Source organism: Bolinopsis microptera, chromosome 7 (assembly GCF_026151205.1).
Source record: "Bolinopsis microptera isolate Bmic1 chromosome 7, MBARI_Bmic_1.0, whole genome shotgun sequence".
Classification (NCBI taxonomy): Eukaryota; Metazoa; Ctenophora; class Tentaculata; order Lobata; family Bolinopsidae; genus Bolinopsis; species Bolinopsis microptera.
The window spans coordinates 18,244,620-18,267,456 of record NC_087078.1 but is presented as its reverse complement, the minus strand read 5'-3'; the positions used below and the strand labels follow the sequence as shown (position 1 = coordinate 18,267,456).

Below are 22,837 nucleotides of genomic sequence, written 5' to 3'. Positions count from 1 at the left end.
AAATTTCGGTCATGGAAATTTCATCTTCAAAAACTGAAAATGGGACAGAGATTGGGACAATATGATTTTGCAGTTTTATTCGGGATTTTGACTCCCAGTACCTCAATTCGGTTTCATACCATGATCAATTAGCTGCTAATTTGTTTCTGGGCAAAAATTTCATCCAATCTGTCAAATTTGTGTTCAGAAAATTTCACATTTGAAAATGGGATCTTGAAAATTTAACTTTTCGTTTTGTTAAGCTTTTTGCTGTGGGCTTCCTCCGACCGAAATCGAACTTCCAGCACCTTAATCGTGTTATATGGCAGCTATAGTTGACTTGCTAATTGGTTGCGGGTGACAAAATCAGCAAAAACTGTAAAATTTCGGTCCTGGAAATTTCATCTTCAAAAAATGAAAATGGGACAGAGATTGGGACAGTATGATTTTGCAGTTTTATTCGGGATTTTGACTCCCAGTACCTCAATTAGTCAATTCGGTTTCATACCATGATCAATTAGCTGCTAATTTGTTTCTGGGCAAAAATTTCATCCAATCTGTCAAATTTGTGTTCAGAAAATTTCACATTTGAAAATGGGATCTTGAAAATTTAACTTTTCGTTTTGTTAAGCTTTTTGCTGTGGGCTTCTTTCGACCGAAATCAAACTTCCAGCACCTCAATCGTGTCATATGGCACCTATAGTTGACTTACTAATTGGTTGCGGGTGACAAAATCAGTAAAAACTGTAAAATTTCGGTCCTGGAAATTTCATCTTCAAAAACTGAAAATGGGACAGAGATTGGGACAATATGATTTTGCAATTTTATTCGGGATTTTGACTCCCAGTATCTCAATTCGGTTTCATACCATCATCAATTAGCTGCTAATTGGTTTCTGGGCAAAAAGTTCATCCAATCTGTCAAATTTGTGTTCAGAAAATTTCACATTTGAAAATGGGACAGAATTTTGAAAATACAGCTTTTCGTTTTGTTAAGCTTTTCATCCAATCTGTCAAATTTGTGTTCAGAAAATTTCAAATTTGAAAATGGGACAGAATTTTGAAAATACAAATTTTCGTTTTGTTAAGCTTTCTGCTGTGGGCTTCCTCCGACCGAAATCAAACTTCCAGCACGTCAATCGTGTCATATGGCACCTATAGTTGACTTACTAATTGGTTGCGGGTGACAAAATCAGTAAAAACTGTAAAATTTCGGTCCTGGAAATTTCATCTTGAAAAAATGAAAATGGGACAGAGATTGGGACAATATGATTTTGCAGTTTTATTCGGGATTTTGACTCCCAGTACCTCAATTAGTCAATTCGGTTTCATACCATGATCAATTAGCTGCTAATTTGTTTCTGGGCAAAAATTTCATCCAATCTGTCAAATTTGTGTTCAGAAAATTTCACATTTGAAAATGGGACAGAATCTTGAAAATTTAACTTTTCGTTTTGTTAAGCTTTTTGCTGTGGGCTTCCTCCGACCGGAATCGAACTTCCAGCACCTTAATCGTGTTATATGGCACCTATAGTTGACTTATTAATTGGTTGCGGGTGACAAAATCAGTAAAAACTGTAAAATTTCGGTCCTGGAAATTTCATCTTCAAAAAATGAAAATGGGACAGAGATTGGGACAGTATGATTTTGCAGTTTTATTCGGGATTTTGACTCCCAGTACCTCAATTTGGTTTCATACCATGATCAATTAGCTGCTAATTTGTTTCTGGGCAAAAATTTCATCCAATCTGTCAAATTTGTGTTCAGAAAATTTCAAATTTGAAAATGGGACAGAATTTTGAAAATACAACTTTTCGTTTTGTTAAGCTTTCTGCTGTGGGCTTCCTCCGACCGAAATCAAACTTCCAGCACCTCAATCGTGTCATATGGCACCTATAGTTGACTTACTAATTGGTTGCGGGTGATAAAATCAGTAAAAACTGTAAAATTTCGGTCATGGAAATTTCATCTTCAAAAACTGAAAATGGGACAGAGATTGGGACAATATGATTTTGCAGTTTTATTCGGGATTTTGACTCCCAGTACCTCAATTCGGTTTCATACCATGATCAATTAGCTGCTAATTTGTTTCTGGGCAAAAATTTCATCCAATCTGTCAAATTTGTGTTCAGAAAATTTCACATTTGAAAATGGGATCTTGAAAATTTAACTTTTCGTTTTGTTAAGCTTTTTGCTGTGGGCTTCCTCCGACCGAAATCGAACTTCCAGCACCTTAATCGTGTTATATGGCAGCTATAGTTGACTTGCTAATTGGTTGCGGGTGACAAAATCAGTAAAAACTGTAAAATTTCGGTCCTGGAAATTTCATCTTCAAAAAATGAAAATGGGACAGAGATTGGGACAGTATGATTTTGCAGTTTTATTCGGGATTTTGACTCCCAGTACCTCAATTAGTCAATTCGGTTTCATACCATGATCAATTAGCTGCTAATTTGTTTCTGGGCAAAAATTTCATCCAATCTGTCAAATTTGTGTTCAGAAAATTTCACATTTGAAAATGGGATCTTGAAAATTTAACTTTTCGTTTTGTTAAGCTTTTTGCTGTGGGCTTCTTTCGACCGAAATCAAACTTCCAGCACGTCAATCGTGTCATATGGCACCTATAGTTGACTTACTAATTGGTTGCGGGTGACAAAATCAGTAAAAACTGTAAAATTTCGGTCCTGGAAATTTCATCTTCAAAAACTGAAAATGGGACAGAGATTGGGACAATATGATTTTGCAATTTTATTCGGGATTTTGACTCCCAGTATCTCAATTCGGTTTCATACCATCATCAATTAGCTGCTAATTGGTTTCTGGGCAAAAAGTTCATCCAATCTGTCAAATTTGTGTTCAGAAAATTTCACATTTGAAAATGGGACAGAATTTTGAAAATACAGCTTTTCGTTTTGTTAAGCTTTCTGCTGTGGGCTTCCTCCGACCGAAATCAAGCTTCCAGCACCTCAATCGTGTCATATGGCAGATATGGTTGACTTATTAATCGGTTGCGGGTGAAAAAATAGGTAAAAACTGTAAAATTTCGGTCCTGGAAATTTCATCTTCAAAAACTGAAAATGGGACAGAGATTGGGACAATATGATTTTGCAATTTTATTCGGGATTTTGACTCCCATGCCAGTACCTCAATTCGGTTTCATACCATCATCAATTAGCTGCTAATTGGTTTCTGGGCAAAAAGTTCATCCAATCTGTCAAATTTGTGTTCAGAAAATTTCACATTTGAAAATGGGACAGAATTTTGAAAATACAGCTTTTCGTTTTGTTAAGCTTTCTGCTGTGGGCTTCCTCCGACCGAAATCAAACTTCCAGTACCTCAATCGTGTCATATGGCACCTATAGTTGACTTACTAATTAGTTGCGGGTGACAAAATCAGTAAAAAATGTAAAATTTCGGTCCTGGAAATTTCATCTTCAAAAAATGAAAATGGGACAGAGATTGGGACAGTATGATTTTGCAGTTTTATTCGGGATTTTGACTCCCAGTACCTCAATTTGGTTTCATACCATGATCAATTAGCTGCTAATTTGTTTCTGGGCAAAAAGTTCATCCAATCTGTCAAATTTGTGTTCAGAAAATTTCACATTTGAAAATGGGACAGAATTTTGAAAATACAGCTTTTCGTTTTGTTGAGCTTTCTGCTGTAGGCTTCTTCCGACCGAAATCAAACTTCCAGCACCTCAATCGTGTCATATGGCACCTATAGTTGACTTACTAATTGGTTGCGGGTGACAAAATCAGTAAAAACTGTAAAATTTCGGTCCTGGAAATTTCATCTTCAAAAAATGAAAATGGGACAGAGATTGGGACAATATGATTTTGCAATTTTATTCGGGATTTTGACTCCCATGCCAGTACCTCAATTCGGTTTCATACCATCATCAATTAGCTGCTAATTGGTTTCTGGGCAAAAAGTTCATCCAATCTGTCAAATTTGTGTTCAGAAAATTTCACATTTGAAAATGGGACAGAATTTTGAAAATACAGCTTTTCGTTTTGTTAAGCTTTCTGCTGTGGGCTTCCTCCGACCGAAATCAAACTTCCAGTACCTCAATCGTGTCATATGGCACCTATAGTTGACTTACTAATTAGTTGCGGGTGACAAAATCAGTAAAAAATGTAAAATTTCGGTCCTGGAAATTTCATCTTCAAAAAATGAAAATGGGACAGAGATTGGGACAGTATGATTTTGCAGTTTTATTCGGGATTTTGACTCCCAGTACCTCAATTTGGTTTCATACCATGATCAATTAGCTGCTAATTTGTTTCTGGGCAAAAAGTTCATCCAATCTGTCAAATTTGTGTTCAGAAAATTTCAAATTTGAAAATGGGACAGAATTTTGAAAATACAACTTTTCGTTTTGTTAAGCTTTCTGCTGTGGGCTTCCTCCGACCGAAATCAAACTTCCAGCACGTCAATCGTGTCATATGGCACCTATAGTTGACTTACTAATTGGTTGCGGGTGACAAAATCAGTAAAAACTGTAAAATTTCGGTCCTGGAAATTTCATCTTGAAAAAATGAAAATGGGACAGAGATTGGGACAATATGATTTTGCAGTTTTATTCGGGATTTTGACTCCCAGTACCTCAATTAGTCAATTCGGTTTCATACCATGATCAATTAGCTGCTAATTTGTTTCTGGGCAAAAATTTCATCCAATCTGTCAAATTTGTGTTCAGAAAATTTCACATTTGAAAATGGGATCTTGAAAATTTAACTTTTCGTTTTGTTAAGCTTTTTGCTGTGGGCTTCCTCCGACCGAAATCGAACTTCCAGCACCTTAATCGTGTTATATGGCAGCTATAGTTGACTTGCTAATTGGTTGCGGGTGACAAAATCAGTAAAAACTGTAAAATTTCGGTCCTGGAAATTTCATCTTCAAAAAATGAAAATGGGACAGAGATTGGGACAGTATGATTTTGCAGTTTTATTCGGGATTTTGACTCCCAGTACCTCAATTTGGTTTCATACCATGATCAATTAGCTGCTAATTTGTTTCTGGGCAAAAATTTCATCCAATCTGTCAAATTTGTGTTCAGAAAATTTCAAATTTGAAAATGGGACAGAATTTTGAAAATACAACTTTTCGTTTTGTTAAGCTTTCTGCTGTGGGCTTCCTCCGACCGAAATCAAACTTCCAGCACGTCAATCGTGTCATATGGCACCTATAGTTGACTTACTAATTGGTTGCGGGTGACAAAATCAGTAAAAACTGTAAAATTTCGGTCCTGGAAATTTCATCTTGAAAAAATGAAAATGGGACAGAGATTGGGACAATATGATTTTGCAGTTTTATTCGGGATTTTGACTCCCAGTACCTCAATTAGTCAATTCGGTTTCATACCATGATCAATTAGCTGCTAATTTGTTTCTGGGCAAAAATTTCATCCAATCTGTCAAATTTGTGTTCAGAAAATTTCACATTTGAAAATGGGATCTTGAAAATTTAACTTTTCGTTTTGTTAAGCTTTTTGCTGTGGGCTTCCTCCGACCGAAATCGAACTTCCAGCACCTTAATCGTGTTATATGGCAGCTATAGTTGACTTGCTAATTGGTTGCGGGTGACAAAATCAGTAAAAACTGTAAAATTTCGGTCCTGGAAATTTCATCTTCAAAAAATGAAAATGGGACAGAGATTGGGACAGTATGATTTTGCAGTTTTATTCGGGATTTTGACTCCCAGTACCTCAATTTGGTTTCATACCATGATCAATTAGCTGCTAATTTGTTTCTGGGCAAAAATTTCATCCAATCTGTCAAATTTGTGTTCAGAAAATTTCAAATTTGAAAATGGGACAGAATTTTGAAAATACAACTTTTCGTTTTGTTAAGCTTTCTGCTGTGGGCTTCCTCCGACCGAAATCAAACTTCCAGCACCTTAATCGTGTCATATGGCACCTATAGTTGACTTACTAATTGGTTGCGGGTGATAAAATCAGTAAAAACTGTAAAATTTCGGTCATGTAAATTTCATCTTCAAAAACTGAAAATGGGACAGAGATTGGGACAATATGATTTTGCAATTTTATTCGGGATTTTGACTCCCAGTACCTCAGTTTGGTTTCATATCATCATCAACTAGCTGCTAATTTGTTTCTGGGCAAAAAGTTCATCCAATCTGTCAAATTTGTGTTCAGAAAATTTCAAATTTGAAAATGGGACAGAATTTTGAAAATACAACTTTTCGTTTTGTTAAGCTTTCTGCTGTGGGCTTCCTCCGACCGAAATCAAACTTCCAGCACGTCAATCGTGTCATATGGCACCTATAGTTGACTTACTAATTGGTTGCGGGTGACAAAATCAGTAAAAACTGTAAAATTTCGGTCCTGGAAATTTCATCTTGAAAAAATGAAAATGGGACAGAGATTGGGACAATATGATTTTGCAGTTTTATTCGGGATTTTGACTCCCAGTACCTCAATTAGTCAATTCGGTTTCATACCATGATCAATTAGCTGCTAATTTGTTTCTGGGCAAAAATTTCATCCAATCTGTCAAATTTGTGTTCAGAAAATTTCACATTTGAAAATGGGACAGAATCTTGAAAATTTAACTTTTCGTTTTGTTAAGCTTTTTGCTGTGGGCTTCCTCCGACCGGAATCGAACTTCCAGCACCTTAATCGTGTTATATGGCACCTATAGTTGACTTATTAATTGGTTGCGGGTGACAAAATCAGTAAAAACTGTAAAATTTCGGTCCTGGAAATTTCATCTTCAAAAAATGAAAATGGGACAGAGATTGGGACAGTATGATTTTGCAGTTTTATTCGGGATTTTGACTCCCAGTACCTCAATTTGGTTTCATACCATGATCAATTAGCTGCTAATTTGTTTCTGGGCAAAAATTTCATCCAATCTGTCAAATTTGTGTTCAGAAAATTTCAAATTTGAAAATGGGACAGAATTTTGAAAATACAACTTTTCGTTTTGTTAAGCTTTCTGCTGTGGGCTTCCTCCGACCGAAATCAAACTTCCAGCACCTCAATCGTGTCATATGGCACCTATAGTTGACTTACTAATTGGTTGCAGGTGATAAAATCAGTAAAAACTGTAAAATTTCGGTCATGGAAATTTCATCTTCAAAAACTGAAAATGGGACAGAGATTGGGACAATATGATTTTGCAATTTTATTCGGGATTTTGACTCCCAGTACCTCAATTTGGTTTCATACCATCATCAACTAGCTGCTAATTTGTTTCTGGGCAAAAAGTTCATCCAATCTGTCAAATTTGTGTTCAGAAAATTTCAAATTTGAAAATGGGACAGAATTTTGAAAATACAACTTTTCGTTTTGTTAAGCTTTCTGCTGTGGGCTTCCTCCAACCGAAATCAAACTTCCAGCACGTCAATCGTGTCATATGGCACCTATAGTTGACTTACTAATTGGTTGCGGGTGACAAAATCAGTAAAAACTGTAAAATTTCGGTCCTGGAAATTTCATCTTCAAAAAATGAAAATGGGACAGAGATTGGGACAATATGATTTTGCAGTTTTATTCGGGATTTTGACTCCCAGTACCTCAATTTGGTTTCATACCATGATCAATTAGCTGCTAATTTTTTTCTGGGCAAAAATTTCATCCAATCTGTCAAATTTGTATTCAGAAAATTTCAAATTTGAAAATGGGACAGAATTTTGAAAATACAACTTTTCGTTTTGTTAAGCTTTCTGCTGTGGGCTTCCTCCGACCGAAATCAAACTTCCAGCACCTCAATCGTGTCATATGGCACCTATAGTTGACTTATTAATTGGTTGCGGGTGACAAAATCAGTAAAAACTGTAAAATTTCGGTCCTGGAAATTTCATCTTCAAAAACTGAAAATGGGACAGAGATTGGGACAATATGATTTTGCAGTTTTATTCAGGATTTTGACTCCCAGTACCTCAATTTGGTTTCATACCATCATCAATTAGCTGCTTATTGGTTTCTGGACAAAAAGTTCATCCAATCTGTCAAATTTGTGTTCAGAAAATTTCAAATTTGAAAATGGGACAGAATTTTGAAAATACAACTTTTCGTTTTGTTAAGCTTTCTGCTGTGGGCTTCCTCCGACCGAAATCAAACTTCCAGCACGTCAATCGTGTCATATGGCACCTATAGTTGACTTACTAATCGATTGCGGGTGACAAAATCAGTAAAAACTGTAAAATTTCGGTCCTGGAAATTTCATCTTCAAAAACTGAAAATGGGACAGAGATTGGGACAATATGATTTTGCAGTTTTATTCGTGATTTTGACTCCCAGTACCTCAATTTGGTTTCATACCATGATCAATTAGCTGCTAATTTGTTTCTGGGCAAAAATTTCATCCAATCTGTCAAATTTGTGTTCAGAAAATTTCACATTTGAAAATGGGACAGAATCTTGAAAATTCAACTTTTCGTTTTGTTAAGCTTTCTGCTGTGGGCTTCCTCCGACCGAAATCAAACTTCCAGCACCTCAATCGTGTCATATGGCACCTATAGTTGACTTACTAATTGGTTGCGGGTGACAAAATCAGTAAAAACTGTAAAATTTTGGTCCTGGAAATTTCATCTTCAAAAACTGAAAATGGGACAGAGATTGGGACAATATGATTTTGCAGTTTTATTCGGGATTTTGACTCCCAGTACCTCAATTTGGTTTCATACCATGATCAATTAGCTGCTAATTTGTTTCTGGGCAAAAATTTCATCCAATCTGTCAAATTTGTGTTCAGAAAATTTCACATTTGAAAATGGGACAGAATTTTGAAAATACAGCTTTTCGTTTTGTTGAGCTTTCTGCTGTGGGCTTCCTCCGACCGAAATCAAACTTCCAGCACCTCAGTCGTGTCATATGGCACCTATAGTTGACTTACTTATTGGTTGCGGGTGAAAAAATCAGTAAAAACTGTAAAATTTCGGTCCTGGAAATTTCATCTTCAAAAACTGAAAATGGGACAGAGATTGGGACAATATGATTTTGCAATTTTATTCGGGATTTTGACTCCCAGTACCTCAGTTTGGTTTCATATCATCATCAATTAGCTGACTAATTGGTTTCTGGGCAAAAAGTTCATCCGATCTGTCAAATTTGTGTTCAGAAAATTTCACATTTGAAAATGGGACAGAATTTTGAAAATACAACTTTTCGTTTTGTTAAGCTTTCTGCTGTGGGCTTCCTCCGACCGAAATCAAACTTCCAGCACCTCAGTTGTGTCAAATGCCATCTATTGTTCACTGCTTAATTGGTCACTGGAGAAAAATTTAGTCAAAACTGTGAAATTTTGGTCAAGGTACAATTGAGGTACTTTCTAGAGACTTTATTACAGAACGGAAAGTGGTATTATAAATTATTCCATTTCTGTTTCATTTTCAAACATGATATTTGACAGAATTTTAGGCCAAAGTATTCAGGGTTTTCATTTTTAGTGCCCGAAGTCGGGTACAAATTTAATAAAATTACTGAATACAGTTAGATAATTCATAATGCATTTTCCCGGTAAATAAACTGATTGGACTCAGTAATTGAATTTTCAAACCTTAAATATAATAAAATATCACAAAATATTCAAAGGTCACGGGTCCTCAGCAACAACTTAGTTATCATCAAGTTTGGTTCGATCAACAGTTGACAGTGTCAGCTCTACAATATAATAGTCCCTGTAGGCTGTATCCGCCAATTATTTGAGTTAAGAGAGTGTTTTCTAGAATAGTAAATCACTCTGTGTAGTGTAATGTGAGGTACCACGTGGTGCCTCTGTGTCTCATTCAGAGTCTGAGCTTGATTCGTAATCTTTGCTGGCTTGTATGAGCAAGAGTTTCCTTTTCAAACCATAGAACATTTGTGGTTGAGTGGTCACGTCAAATGCAGCAAATTTCCAGCCTAGATCTCTCAAACACCTGCAAAATAAAACAATTGTAGCGATATTAAAATGAAGTCAAATTGTTATGCAAGATAAAATATCCGATCACATCAAAGGTAAGGTTACCCATGTTACTCAGGTTACTCAGGTTACCCAGGTTACTCAGGTTACTCAGGTTACCCAGGTTACTCAGGTTACCAGGTTACCCAGGTTACCAGAGGTTACCCAGGTTACCCAGGTTACCAAGGTTACCAAGGTTACCTACGTTTTACAACCGAGCAGTGTTCTACCATATCCAGTAAGGTCACTCTTCCTGGTAGCGGTACCGTACCAGTACACATGATCAGTGTTTACGTTGGTGGTCAGTACTGTCTCGTCGAACATTCCTGGAGGTAGTGGCTGTGAAATCGGGAGCTATCTAAAAGTTGAAATATACATTTGAGTTGTTCTATCCTCCTGATATTTATAAATTAATATTGTTAATTTGCTAATAATTGAAGGACTGTAAATAAAAAATCTAAATTTATATGCGTTAATTATACTGCAATGGTTAAGATGTGACATCCAGAAAATTGCGGAAAATAACTTTGCGAAGGAGGAATTTCACTGTAATTAATTAACACATGGCTAGCGTCGCGCGCAGCATAACAGACGTTTCCTATACACTTAATTATTTTACTTCTGTTTACATAACTCCTGATAGATCAGCTGCAGACAGAATAGCCTACAAGAAAGTTGTCGTACAGCTACTCAATAAAAGCAAGGTTGTTAAATACGTCAAATTTTCGTGAAATAATACGACGTATTCGGTTCTAATAAAGAATACGTCGTAATACGCCGTAATACGGTAATTTCTATGGATTGTTAAATACGTCCACGAATACGCCATAATACGCCGTAATACGCTGATTTGTCAAAATTAAACATTACAGCTGCGCGCCACCCTCATCATTGATCATGCATTAAAGGAGTGCAGTTATACATGATAACTTAAATTTGTAATCAAATTTCATGGATAATCCGATAAGCTAACATTTTTTGCGAAATTATCAATTACATATTAATACATATTTAATGATTTTGATGTTCAGAATTTAAAGACCGTCCGTGATCAATTTCAACTTCAAGCCACACCTTTTCGTAATACGTCAATTTTCGAGCATTAATACGTATTCGTATTCCAATACGTATTCCCTCCTAATACGTATTTAACAACCTTGAATAAAAGGACAGCAGAGCCGGACAAAGTTCACGTAATCAGGAACTTAAGAGTCATTAGCTCGGAGAAGGAGCCTTCAGAGTGATATATTTTCTATAAGTACAATATTATATGTTTTGATTCATTGATTAATTAATTGTTGCTAGGGCCCAATGTTATTGCGGGTGTGGTATTTCTTACTGCACACTACCGTGTTTTGGTTACCCCTCTTTCAATACATAATTTGGGTTTCGATATTCTGGGATAGTGAAAATTAGGGCTATATCGGTTTTTTCCTTTTATAACTGGGTTTATTTAGAAGCATTCAATTCTGTATAATTATGTATTGTTCGAAAAGTTTAAGATAAAATAGGGGAGTGGTCTATATTGCGAAGGAGCAGACTTTTGTCGTCACCGCAGGTCCATCGGGCCACCTCATATATCTAAACCCGATTACTTATTCCCTACGATCTTTTTGCCTTCGGCAAGAGTAGGGAAAAAAATCTAAATTTATATGCGTTAATTATACTGCAATGGTTAAGATGTGACACACTGTAACAGAAATATTTAAAGGAAACTAAAGTTAACAACTAATCTCCTAAAAGTTACATAATAACTAACTAATCTTAACATAAATTAATAACTAACTAATCTCAACATAACTTAATTAAATGGTTGTTATCATAACGACGTACCCTCCGGTTTGAGATGATAAAAAGGACCTTCAGACTTCATGGACATAAGATCAGAGCAGCTGACAACTGGATGGTTGGGTCCACACTCGAGACAACAGTAATCAAAGTGGTTGAGAAGTCGCAAGTAGTTCAGTTGAGATCGGAGTCTCACAATCAGGTTATCCTCTCTCAGCATCTTGTTTCTGTGTAGATGGTAATTGTTAGTTTCGCAGGAATTTATGATTTATACCAGTGCTACATCCTCATTTACTGACCATCATAACTCTATTTAAGGGCCTAACAGCGGGCCCTATGATAGAGATAAGAGATAACATCTCCCCTTGAATGGGTTGACAATAGACTCTTGAAGTCCTATTACCGGTGAATGTTCTTCAATTCAACATTCATCATTATAATTAACAATATCTAACCTTTGTTTGAACTTGAAGGGCATAGTACTGATTATCCAATAAGAGAACATGATGGGCTCAGTTGGGGCAGAGTCCGCATTAATACCAGGGCAACTCGTTGTTATCTCGTTCTTAATCAGTTTCTCCAGAGTGAAGACGTCCCTGAGTCGGTGCTGCCACACTGGGAGGGGTCCTCGCAGGAACGTATCTTTTACTTTACCAGCTGTGGGACGTGGTGTAATAAACCGGACATTTGTTTGTGAGAGATCAAGTTCTAAGAGATTTCTGAGAGTTTGTATTTAATAAATAAATGCTCTTAAAATAAAGATAAGTTTAGGGTTTATGTTTGATCGGAATAAAATAACGGAGAGTTAACCCTCCTCGATTTCTCAAACTGCGCAGTCTATTAAAGTATTAGTCTATACCAGGATCAAGAAGGCGAGGTTGTTTCTGGTCCTCGTGTATCTGTAGCTCTCATATGTCTTGAAGTTAACTCTTCTGATATCACCTCATATCTCTGTCTACCTGTACATATATATTATAGTATAGTTTATATAAATATATATATATATGTTTGTAGAGCACTCTGGTACCTATGTAATTCCCTCATTATTAAGGCCCTGGTGGCCCAGTGGTGCGGCGTCGAGCCAGTAATCGCAAGGTTGCTGGATCGATACCCGCCATCGGCAAAACCAACCTTGATGATTTGAGCCATACTGATGAGTCCTAATAGGACGAAACACTGTGTCTATGGATATATATATATATATATATATACATATATATACTATTTTCAACTCACCCTGTATACTAGATTTATTAAGTGTATCTGTGTGAAAAAACAGAATGGAAGTTTCCAAATTCTCTATTATTCAGGCCAAGAGAGGCTATAATTATCATTTGATGTTTGATAAGGCACTGTAAAGATATATATAATCCATGTTTACGTGTAAAGTGTAAACATTGCGTGAAGATAATTAGATAATCAATTATATATTAATGAGGTAGTATAGTACCCATGCACTTTAGTTCCAGTTTGCTCTGATTCTCTTCTGTTACCTCAAGTATCTGAACTGTAACACCGCAGTCGCACCAGGTATCCTCTAATCTTTCACTGCACAAAATTGGTTAGTTAGCTTGGAGTTAATTATCAAGTGAATGATCAGGATCAAGTCTGCCGATTAGTACACGGCCGACTCTGACAGAAAGTATCAGTTCGGGAAAGCTCGCTTGATTATGAGCAGACTGTCAACCAATGTTACCTTAAACAGACTTTAAGAAGAAGAATTAAGCTTGCGACCATATTCCGCAGCCTATTCTAAGACAGCATTTCTTTTTCATTTTTATGACTCACTCTTCGTTAGGCACGTGCACGGCCCCAAACACATTAGGATCGTCACTATCAAGTAGGTTTTTGAGCAGAGCGAACTGTAATCCTGTGTGTTGGTCGTCTCTAAACCTCAGCGGGAACATTAATCCTGGGATAAATCTCGTGTAAGTTTATAAGGTGCTGGTTTGAGTGAAGAATATTTCGCTTGATGCGAATTATTGTTTTATCGAAGAGATCAGCTTATCACTCCGATTCAAATTTCCCCTCAAAATTGAATTGTTCAGCAAGAATTAATTGGAGTTGCTATTAAAATTCTAATTAATGATATAATTGGAAGTGTGTTACCTGGAATAACGATGATGTTAGTAGGGATGAGCAGTAGACTCACTCTATCTCCTTCATTATAATTAGTGTATACGCTGTTCGGAGTCGGAATATCTGATGAGAACAACTATAAATACATCTTGTTACCCAGGTTACCAGGTTACCCAGGTTACCCAGATTACCCAGATTACCCAGGTTACCCAGGTTAACAGGTTACCCAGGTTACCCTATCTCCCTCATTATAATTAAGGCCCCTTCCAGCCATTGCCACCTGCCACCTAATTTGGCAGGTTTTACATTAAGACTGATAATCAATTTGAAGTCTTAAAATGATTCCTGCAAAATTAACCGAAAACCTGCCTATTTATCGTATTCGTGCAGAGATTTATCTCACGTAATTATTTAATCGAGTTGTTGATTTATAGAAAAGCCTGCAAAATTAACACAAAACCTGCCTCACCTTTCACCTACTCTCGGCAGGTTTGCTCTATTTTGGCAGGTTTTCCGTTAAATATAAAGTCGAATGCTGCAGATTTAACGCAAATCTTGCGTAAGTTGAGATAATTTGAATCAACTTGTGGCGTGATTAAACCTATATTGGCAGGGGTTTTGGATAATTTGAGTGTACAATGTGGAATACTGTAATGATCGTATAACCTTATTACTAGGTAGGGTGTAGGACTGAGACTTGGTTTGTGAAAAGCTACAGAAGTACAGAATGCTACATGCCTACATGGCTCTATAGTTTATACTTTTATACATGCAGTCACTACTACTAGTCAGTGGCGAAACGACCGCCCGACACTCCGGCAACCCCTGCTATGCGGAAGGGGATGGGGGGGGTGCAGCTGCGGCCTCTTAGGTACGTTTCGCCACTGCATATTATCCACTGTTACCAACACGGGGTCTATGATAAGTTTGAGTATAAAAGTACAGGGTGGGCCAAAAGTCAGTGTGCAAACGTTGGCCTTAATAGCTCAGTCACTGAGTGCCCAATTGAAATACTTCCTTCTGGTATGACTTAGTACCACCACTGGTTCGAGGAATTTGTCAACTCGAAAAATATTCGCGTTCATTTTTTTCAAATGGAGGTTCATTTTCACATTTTTTTGATAGTTTGGATAATCGGATCAAGCTAAATGTTATTGAATTGTGTTTGGCCATTCGAATTACGTTTGCCCTGAAAGAATGAGAGTTCTAGCTTCTCAGATGACCGCGATATGAAGCATGTATAAAAACCGATTATTGGAAAATAACTGTTTGCTTAACTTCAGTTCTTAGGTTGCCATTTTTAGATTAGATTGCTATGTTCTTAAGTAGTGAGGACAGCACTTTTTCAGTTGCAGTGCCTCTACCTGTTCATTGTTCACATTGTAAGATTTAGTGAATGAAGTGATTCTGAAAGAATCTTCAATTACAATTAATATAATAGTTCTAAATATGCAGTTATTTTCAGATTATGAGATATTTGATCGGAAATTTGTCACACGTTAAAGTGACACTTAATAAGTTGGACCTTAATCGAAATTCGTATTCACGAATTGGAAATAGCTCGTACTATAATTTATAGGTTGACCTCCCACATATGCTCTAAGTGGGAGGTCAACCTATAACTCAAATTATTGCTATTTACCAATATTAATTGATCACTGATGTGGCACTTTCAGCGGAAAATTAGTAATAGAAAGCGGACAAACCAGTTTTGGTGAAGGATGTATATCTTATACTCTTATAGTAGTTGTACACTGTACAGCAATGCTAAGGTAATGAGGCCAGGTAATGCTGTAATGGGACTACTGCGGACCCTCTACCGGCCAAACATATTATCTCATTATTGAAGGGTGTAGACTGTAATATAGATGTAAGAACTTGCTAAATTGGGAGGCGACTGTTTTAAAATGATCAGATGCTTGCTTACTAACTTATTAAGAATGAGAGGTGATAGTGATTTACTTTATCTTGACAGGACAGTTAAGTATTTACGCTTAAGAAACCACGTGGAGCTAAACGGTGCAAGTGATATAATACTTGAAAATTGACCCCCCCCCCCCCCCCCCCCCGACAATTGACCAAACAAATATATTTATTATACTTACCCTAACAGTAACCCGATTGGGCGACATCTGTCCGACAGCGACATCTGTCCGACAGCCGAATTGGGGATTTCGGACAGATTTCGCTGTCGGACAGGAGTCGTTTTTGGCGACATCTGTCCGAATTTCGGATCATATTGTAATTTCGGTTCACATTCGTATTTCACAAACTCACGGGTAATTTCGTGACGTTGCTCCCATTGTTCGAATGCTGATTTGATCCATTGAGATCTGATCCATCGATACGTGATTGACTATTTAAGGACAGGATTGTGCTAGCCGTACACTAACAAGCTGTCGATCACATCACAGGACACAGCCTACATGAGTACATATAGGATAGCAGCCGTATGGAGATCAGTTATCGCAATCCACAATGGCAACCAATCTTCAGTAAACAGACCCAGATCTGCAGCAAACAGACCCGAGAGATCTGGAAACGCTATCCATTCCTGCAAACTAAATCCTCTCTACCGACAACAGTCCAATGATGCTCTGGGACTCTGGATGGGACGAACAGACTCGTCGATCATTCCTTTGGGGGACTCCTAAGAACGCAGATCATATGGTGGACGCGGAGCATTGCGTAGTCAACGCCCAACGGTACCTTCAAATCCGCACCTAATCTCTTCCATCAGCTCTTCACAGTCCACGGACTCTTCCCTGACGGCTGGCACCTCCCCCTCTTCTAAGGACTCATTCCTGGAAAATCGACGACATGTTCGAGGAGATAGACACCTGGGCTTCTGAGGCCTTGGGGCTACCAACCACAATACATTCTCATGGACTACGAGCTCGCCATTCACAACGCAGTTGCTTCATGCCTGCCTGCCTAGGTCGAAAATAAACTAGTAGTACACTATGGCTCAGATCATATCTCAAATTGGCAATGTTACGTATTCAAATTAACAGTTCAGATCACGTCTCTAATTGGAAATGTGTTGTATTGAAATCAGATCACAATTTCGGACAAATGTCGTTTTTCTGGTACCCTGAGTCGGACAGATGTCGCTGTCGGACAGATGTCGCTGACAGGAGTCGTGTTACCCAGTAACCCTAACCCTGACCCTAACCCTTACCCTGACCCTAACCCTAACCCTAACGCTAACCCTAACCCTGACCCTAACCCTGACCCTAACCCTGACCCTGACCCTAACCCTGACCCTAACCCTGACCCTAACCCTGACCCTAACCCTGACCCTAACCCTTACCCTAACCCTGAATTGACCCCAGTGTAATTACATGGGGGGTCAATTGTCGGGGGTAGATTGCATCAGGGGGTCATTTGTCGGAGGGGGGGGGGGGGGGGGGTCAATTGTTGCGGTACCGTACTATATAAGTATATAGCGTACTATACCTCTCATTTGGAGATTCAGTGCCATGGTTGTCAGCTATTTATCAACTCCGGCCAATTTCTTGACTGCGCTAATCAACTCGGTTTTATTGACTTTTAGTTTTGGTGCCAAATAAGCAAAATTCCAAATAACTTAAGAACTTAAAAGAAAGATAAAAGAAACCTGCCAATTTATAAATTTAACGCTGCCATAATAAGATTATAGCATTATAATCTATTTGGCATGGATTGATAATTTTATAACAAATCCTGCAAAGTAAATGGAAAACCTGCCGATTTAACTTCATCACTGCCGTAATCTATCCGGCAAGGATTGATAATTTTATAAAAAATCCTGCCAAGTTAATGGAAAACCTGCCGATTTAACTTTATCACTGCCGTAATCCATCCGGAAAGGATTGATAATTTTATAGCAAATCCTGCCAAGTTAATAGAAAACCTGCCAAATAACAAATACCTGCGCTGTTGATGCAGGATCACTAGTTAATTAGGCAGGTTTTGACATAAAAAATTAAGAGAAAACCTGCGGATTTAGTGTAATATACTGCTGATCTGGACAGGGTAAATTAGATTACTAGGCAGGAGTGGTAATTTCGCAGTCTTCGCTATTAACTGGGCAGGTTTTAGGTTAAATTCGCAGTGGCAATGGCTGGAAGGGGCCTTAATTAGTGTTTACACTGTTAGGAGTCGTGATATCTGAGGAGAACAACCATAAACACATCTTGTTATTTCTTTAAATACCATTTTATTGTTATTTATTTTACCTAGTCCATTGCTCAACTGTCTCACGGAAAGAGGATCGTGCAAGAAGCTTGAAAAGAGCGCCGCGCATAGGGATCAGTGGCGTACCAGGGGCAGGTAATTACTTACTGGGCATAATAATCTTCTAGAATAAACAACAATAATACAATCACAACCAAATCACTTACTTGGGATCTGTGAGTACCGTCGAGCTAGTCCCATCTGCATCAAATCGGCTCCGCCCCTTCCGCGGGGCCTGTTGTAATTCTGCACCAGTTCCCCAAACGCGTCTTCCTCTCCTTCCAGTTCATGTTCAGGTCTTGACTCGTCCTCAGACATGGTTTCCGGGTGGAGAGATGGTCAAAACTGGGGGATATAATCTTAGCGATGAAAAGTTTATGTAGATTTTTGTTTGTCGAAGATGGTTTTCTAGGCGAAATGAAAAATACTTGATGGAATTCATTGAAAATGCGGAATTTACGGGTTAAGCGTTGAAATAAAACATTTGGTTAAGGGCCCCATTGCCTCCAGCTAAAAATAGCGTCCAACTAAAATCTCTACCGTAAAAATATATCATCATACGGATACGTTAGTCTTATCTGTGATCATTTCCCTCAGTTTGATACTTTTTATCACGATTTGAGCGTACAATGGTTGCTGCTGCGTTTCAATTTTATTGAAATTTTGGTAATCTAGTCAGCCCCTGTCTGTGCAGGGAATAATCTTGCAGACATATAAACATATAGTTTTGTCTGGATGCTATGGGGCCTTTAACAAAAAACACACATGCATAATTAAACAGTTAACTTTGAACGATCACGAGAAAACTTTACAATAATGTTTACAATTCGTACATCTTCAAATTATCTAAACCTATGTTAGATGAAGTGTTAAAAACAATCGAACGTTTTAATTTCCTTAGAAACGAAAAGCACCCATATAGAAGAAAAACAAATATCTCGACAGTATGCACGATCTCACAAACGATAATGAAGGAGCTTTAATTGATTACAAGTAACAACAATAAGATAAAGAACCGTTTAATTTGCATTACCAAAATGCTGACTAACTTGATTATCGTGCTATAATATCACCCAATAAGAGAGCAATATAATGAGACATGCTGTACAAGAAGTTATGATATTTAATGATATTGATCGAAGAAGAGTTTGATGTTGCGATTTATAAATTTGTATAAGATTATTAGGATTAATTGAGTACGTGACGCGATCAAATTACCTTCTTGTTATTTTAAAATTGACCAAAGTCCAAGATATCGAAGGTATAAGCAACATATCTGCGCATATAACTTTAGTTGACAAAATAAAAGTGTTTAAAATATTAAATAAAATAAATAACCTGCCCTCTGCAAATCCTATAAAATAAAACTGAAATGCTGTTAATTTAGACTTGAATCTCGATCCCTGAACAATTACAAGTTTAAATGTAAATTGAATGTAAAGTTTGATTCTTATTGATTCATCGTCCTGCTGAGAATTGTTTCTGCATGTTTTTTGTTGGTAAAACTTAGAGACAAACCAAATATCTGTTCTCACTTCTCGGTGATAAAATCTCCCCTGATTGGTAAACCCAGATAATAATTATTTGATATATTCGTCTCACCAGGAGACAGTAATATTCAGATGATGATGAAAAGTATTTGAGAGTTATCAGATGATTTATATGTATCTGGGGTAGTTTCCGTCCGCGTCATAAATTATTCGATCTCTGCCGAAATTAATGTCAGTAATATCTTCTTCTGGTTCAGGTTCGACTTCGCTGCAATATTGACGGAGTTTTTATATTTTTACTAGTAAAAAAATCCTGCTTTTTTAGTAGACCCTACAACTTTTTACTGCATTTCAAATTTATAAATATCTGTCAATTATGAATGTATTAGTTTAAATATTTAATTTTAAACATAATTTGTATTTTAATTATTTAATATGTAATTTTCTTAAGGCCAACAATAAATCTAACCTGTGTCTGAGCACCCTGACAACTTTCCGCTGAATTCCGTAAAAGATTCGTGGCTGGGTCTCCTCAACAACTGCAGTGAACTTCCAACCCAGAAAACTATCACACCTGCAGACAAATATTATGTTTTTTTGAGTGGGTCGATCATATAAATGATGTTTTGGGAGAAAGTGAGAGTCTCCACTCAGTTTTTCAAACAAATAGTTGTCGACGTTTCGGCCCACGCCTTTGTCATGGACGAGACGTTACAATTACGTTACATAGCTCAATAAAAACGTTGAACAACTGAGTGGAGACTCTCGTACTTTGTTCCAAAACATAAATTATATGGTTCTATGTAGATGTGTTTGTGGACACCTGATCTGTACCACCAGACTAACCTAAGACACTTGAGGTAACTCCAGGCGTACCCAGGGAACCAGGTAACCAGGTAACCAGGTAACCAGACTTACCTAAGACACTTGAGATAACTCCAGGCGTATCCAGGAAACCATGAGTCTTGTGTGGTGGGCACCCCGTCTGCTATGGCGTGTTGTACACTGTATGCTGTGATCAGCTCAAAAGCGAAACCTGGCAAGAAACTTCGCTGTAAAGAGGGACAAATCGGAAATATTTCTCGTGCATGTAATAATTATACTTCTCAAAATCAACGTTTAATTTTTTGCAATAAGTAGAGAAATCAGTAACAATCCAACAGTAAAACACGAAACCGATTGATCACCGAAAAATTTCGACTAAAGTTAAACTGATCTAGAACAGGAATTTTCGCATAAAAACATAACCTCCAATCATATCTGGATACCAGATGGTAGAAATAAAGACCGACTATTCGACTAACCTTGGGGATTAACAAAGAAGGAACCGTCTGCTGACATGGAGACAAGCCGGCTAGAGTTAATAATATCTTTACCACAAAGCTGGCAACAATAGTCAAACTGGTTTAGTTCCTTGATGTGGTCCAGCTGGGACTTCAGACGCACTACCAGGTTATTCTCTCGTAACATCTCCGCTCTATTGGGAGAAAACTAATTTAAATCAATATATAACTTATATCATTGCTCATCAAGGAAGAAAACGCGACACACTCGTAATCTCGTATATATAAACTTTAAGTTAATGAAGTATTTACTAGTACAGCTATTAATTGATCAACAGACCTCTGGTTGAATTTGAAGGGCATTGCACTGATGAGCCAGTAGGAAAACATGTCAGGCTGAACCGGGGCAACGTTTACTTTGATCAAGGGACTGTAGCGTGCAATCTGAACAAAATATCCACTGTTAGTACATATCAATCATGTAACGTTAATATTTTCAACTCATTTTATAAAATCTATGAGAATGCTTTAACTTTTCTGATAGTATAGTGGTTAACAGTGAGACAAATAGTCATTTAATACTGAATACAGTTTCATTAGACCTAAGGAAGGAATTTATTATTGATAATTGTATTCATCGTGCACATCGTCATATACATCGATCATATGATCCGGCCAGCCATGCACACTATATATAATACATGACGTACAAACGAACGCACGTTATGCGCTGTCATTATCAAAATAAAACAGTCGCGCGCTCCGTCAATTGCACAAAACTGCATATTTTGTCCCAAACTCGAGGATGTTTTCTAAGGAGTTGTAACGCTGCCCCCTTCCTAAATCTGCAGTTATATATTATATAAAACATGAAACAACGGGTCTCATCTGGCGTTTCGTTTATATCAATTAGTTCATGCTCTTATCCAATACACTACCACAGCTTCACACCCTAATTTAATTAATGCACGATGAGATGTTAATTTGTTCAGAGTATTGAAGTATAGTGGATTAAGTTTCTCAGAGTATTGATTGACAAAGGATACCGCTGTAATATAATGTAAGGTGGTTTCAGGTGGTATAATAATTGTTAGTGGTTACTGGAGTGGTGCACAGGTGCAATATAGACCGTAAAATAAACCATCAAGAAGCCATTTTAAGAATAATTTCATCAAATGTAACACATTACAAAATCACACAGGCAAACTTAATTAGATTGGCACGGCCATATTGCGATGGGGGCAGACCTTTACAAATGGGGGCCAATTTGTAACAATTTAATCGAAAACATCGCCTCCCCAAACTCACCTCTTCCTTTATAACCCCCACAATGGTGTACACATCGTGCCTCCCCAAACTCACCTCTTCCTTTATAACGCCCACAATGGTGTACACATCGTGCCTCCCCAAACTCACCTCTTCCTTTATAACGCCCACAATGGTGTACACATCGTGCCTCCCCAAACTCACCTCTTCCTTTATAACGCCCACAATGGTGTACACATCGTGCCTCCTCAAACTTACCTCTTCCTTTATAACCCCCACAATGGTGTACACATCGTGCCTCCCCAAACTCACCTCTTCCATTATAACCCCCACAATGGTGTACACATCGTGCCTCCCCAAACTCACCTCTTCCTTTATAACCCCCACAATGGTGTACACATCGTGCCTCCCCAAACTCACCTCTTCCTTTATAACCCCCACAATGGTGTACACATCGCGCCTCCCCAAACTCACCTCTTCCTTTATAACCCCCACAATGGTGTACACATCGTGCCTCTCCAAACTCACCTCTTCCTTTATAACGCCCACAATGGTGTACACATCGTGCCTCCCCAAACTCACCTCTTCCTTTATAACCCCCACAATGGTGTACACATCGTGCCTCCCCAAACTCACCTCTTCCTTTATAACCCCCACAATGGTGTACACATCGTGCCTCCCCAAACTCACCTCTTCCTTTATAACGCCCACAATGGTGTACACATCGTGCCTCCCCAAACTCACCTCTTCCTTTATAACGCCCACAATGGTGTACACATCGTGCCTCCCCAAACTCACCTCTTCCTTTATAACCCCCACAATG

At 37.8% G+C, this 22,837-nt stretch overlaps 3 protein-coding genes across 6 annotated transcripts in view; all 3 read right to left on the bottom strand.

Moving 5' to 3' along the window:
- Nucleotides 1–9,194, bottom strand: part of LOC134818779 (translocator protein-like) — a 30,129-nt gene extending 20,935 nt beyond the window's left edge. Inside the window, exon 1 of the mRNA XM_063828424.1 lies at nucleotides 9,165–9,194. Within this exon, the coding sequence (XP_063684494.1) occupies nucleotides 9,165–9,194 (30 nt within the window). The remainder of the gene's footprint in view (nucleotides 1–9,164) is intronic.
- A 209-nt stretch (nucleotides 9,195–9,403) lies between these two features.
- LOC134818778 (protein cereblon-like) lies at nucleotides 9,404–18,293 on the bottom strand. Its single transcript, XM_063828423.1, has 8 exons — nucleotides 18,143–18,293; nucleotides 13,467–13,590; nucleotides 13,172–13,226; nucleotides 12,538–12,577; nucleotides 12,134–12,335; nucleotides 11,724–11,905; nucleotides 10,096–10,216; nucleotides 9,404–9,867 (listed from the first exon to the last, which is right to left on the bottom strand). Exons 1-8 carry the CDS (start codon nucleotides 18,291–18,293, stop codon nucleotides 9,732–9,734), a joined length of 1,011 nt encoding a protein of 336 aa, XP_063684493.1. The 3' UTR covers nucleotides 9,404–9,731.
- A 452-nt stretch (nucleotides 18,294–18,745) lies between these two features.
- Nucleotides 18,746–22,837, bottom strand: part of LOC134818997 (protein cereblon-like) — a 101,731-nt gene continuing 97,639 nt past the window's right edge. For all 4 annotated transcript variants that reach the window (XM_063828744.1, XM_063828746.1, XM_063828745.1 and 1 more), the window contains 5 exons: nucleotides 21,089–21,192; nucleotides 20,770–20,942; nucleotides 20,384–20,501; nucleotides 19,935–20,039; nucleotides 18,746–19,733 (listed from right to left, as the gene is read on the bottom strand). In XM_063828744.1, the coding sequence (XP_063684814.1) occupies nucleotides 19,634–19,733; nucleotides 19,935–20,039; nucleotides 20,384–20,501; nucleotides 20,770–20,942; nucleotides 21,089–21,192 (600 nt within the window). In that variant the 3' untranslated portion in view covers nucleotides 18,746–19,633. The remainder of the gene's footprint in view (nucleotides 19,734–19,934; nucleotides 20,040–20,383; nucleotides 20,502–20,769; nucleotides 20,943–21,088; nucleotides 21,193–22,837) is intronic.

Excerpts from the sequence above, each read along its gene's own strand:
- LOC134818778 (XM_063828423.1), bottom strand. The coding sequence starts at position 18,293 with ATGTCTGAGGACGAGTCAAGACCTGAACATGAACTGGAAGGAGAGGAA. Across the intron at positions 13,591-18,142 it reads ACGGTACTCACAGATCCCAA|GATTAATGTTCCCGCTGAGG; the intron begins GTAAGTGATTTG and ends GATTTATCCCAG. Across the intron at positions 12,578-13,171 it reads TTACAGTTCAGATACTTGAG|ATACACGAGGACCAGAAACA; the intron begins GTAACAGAAGAG and ends TGAGAGCTACAG.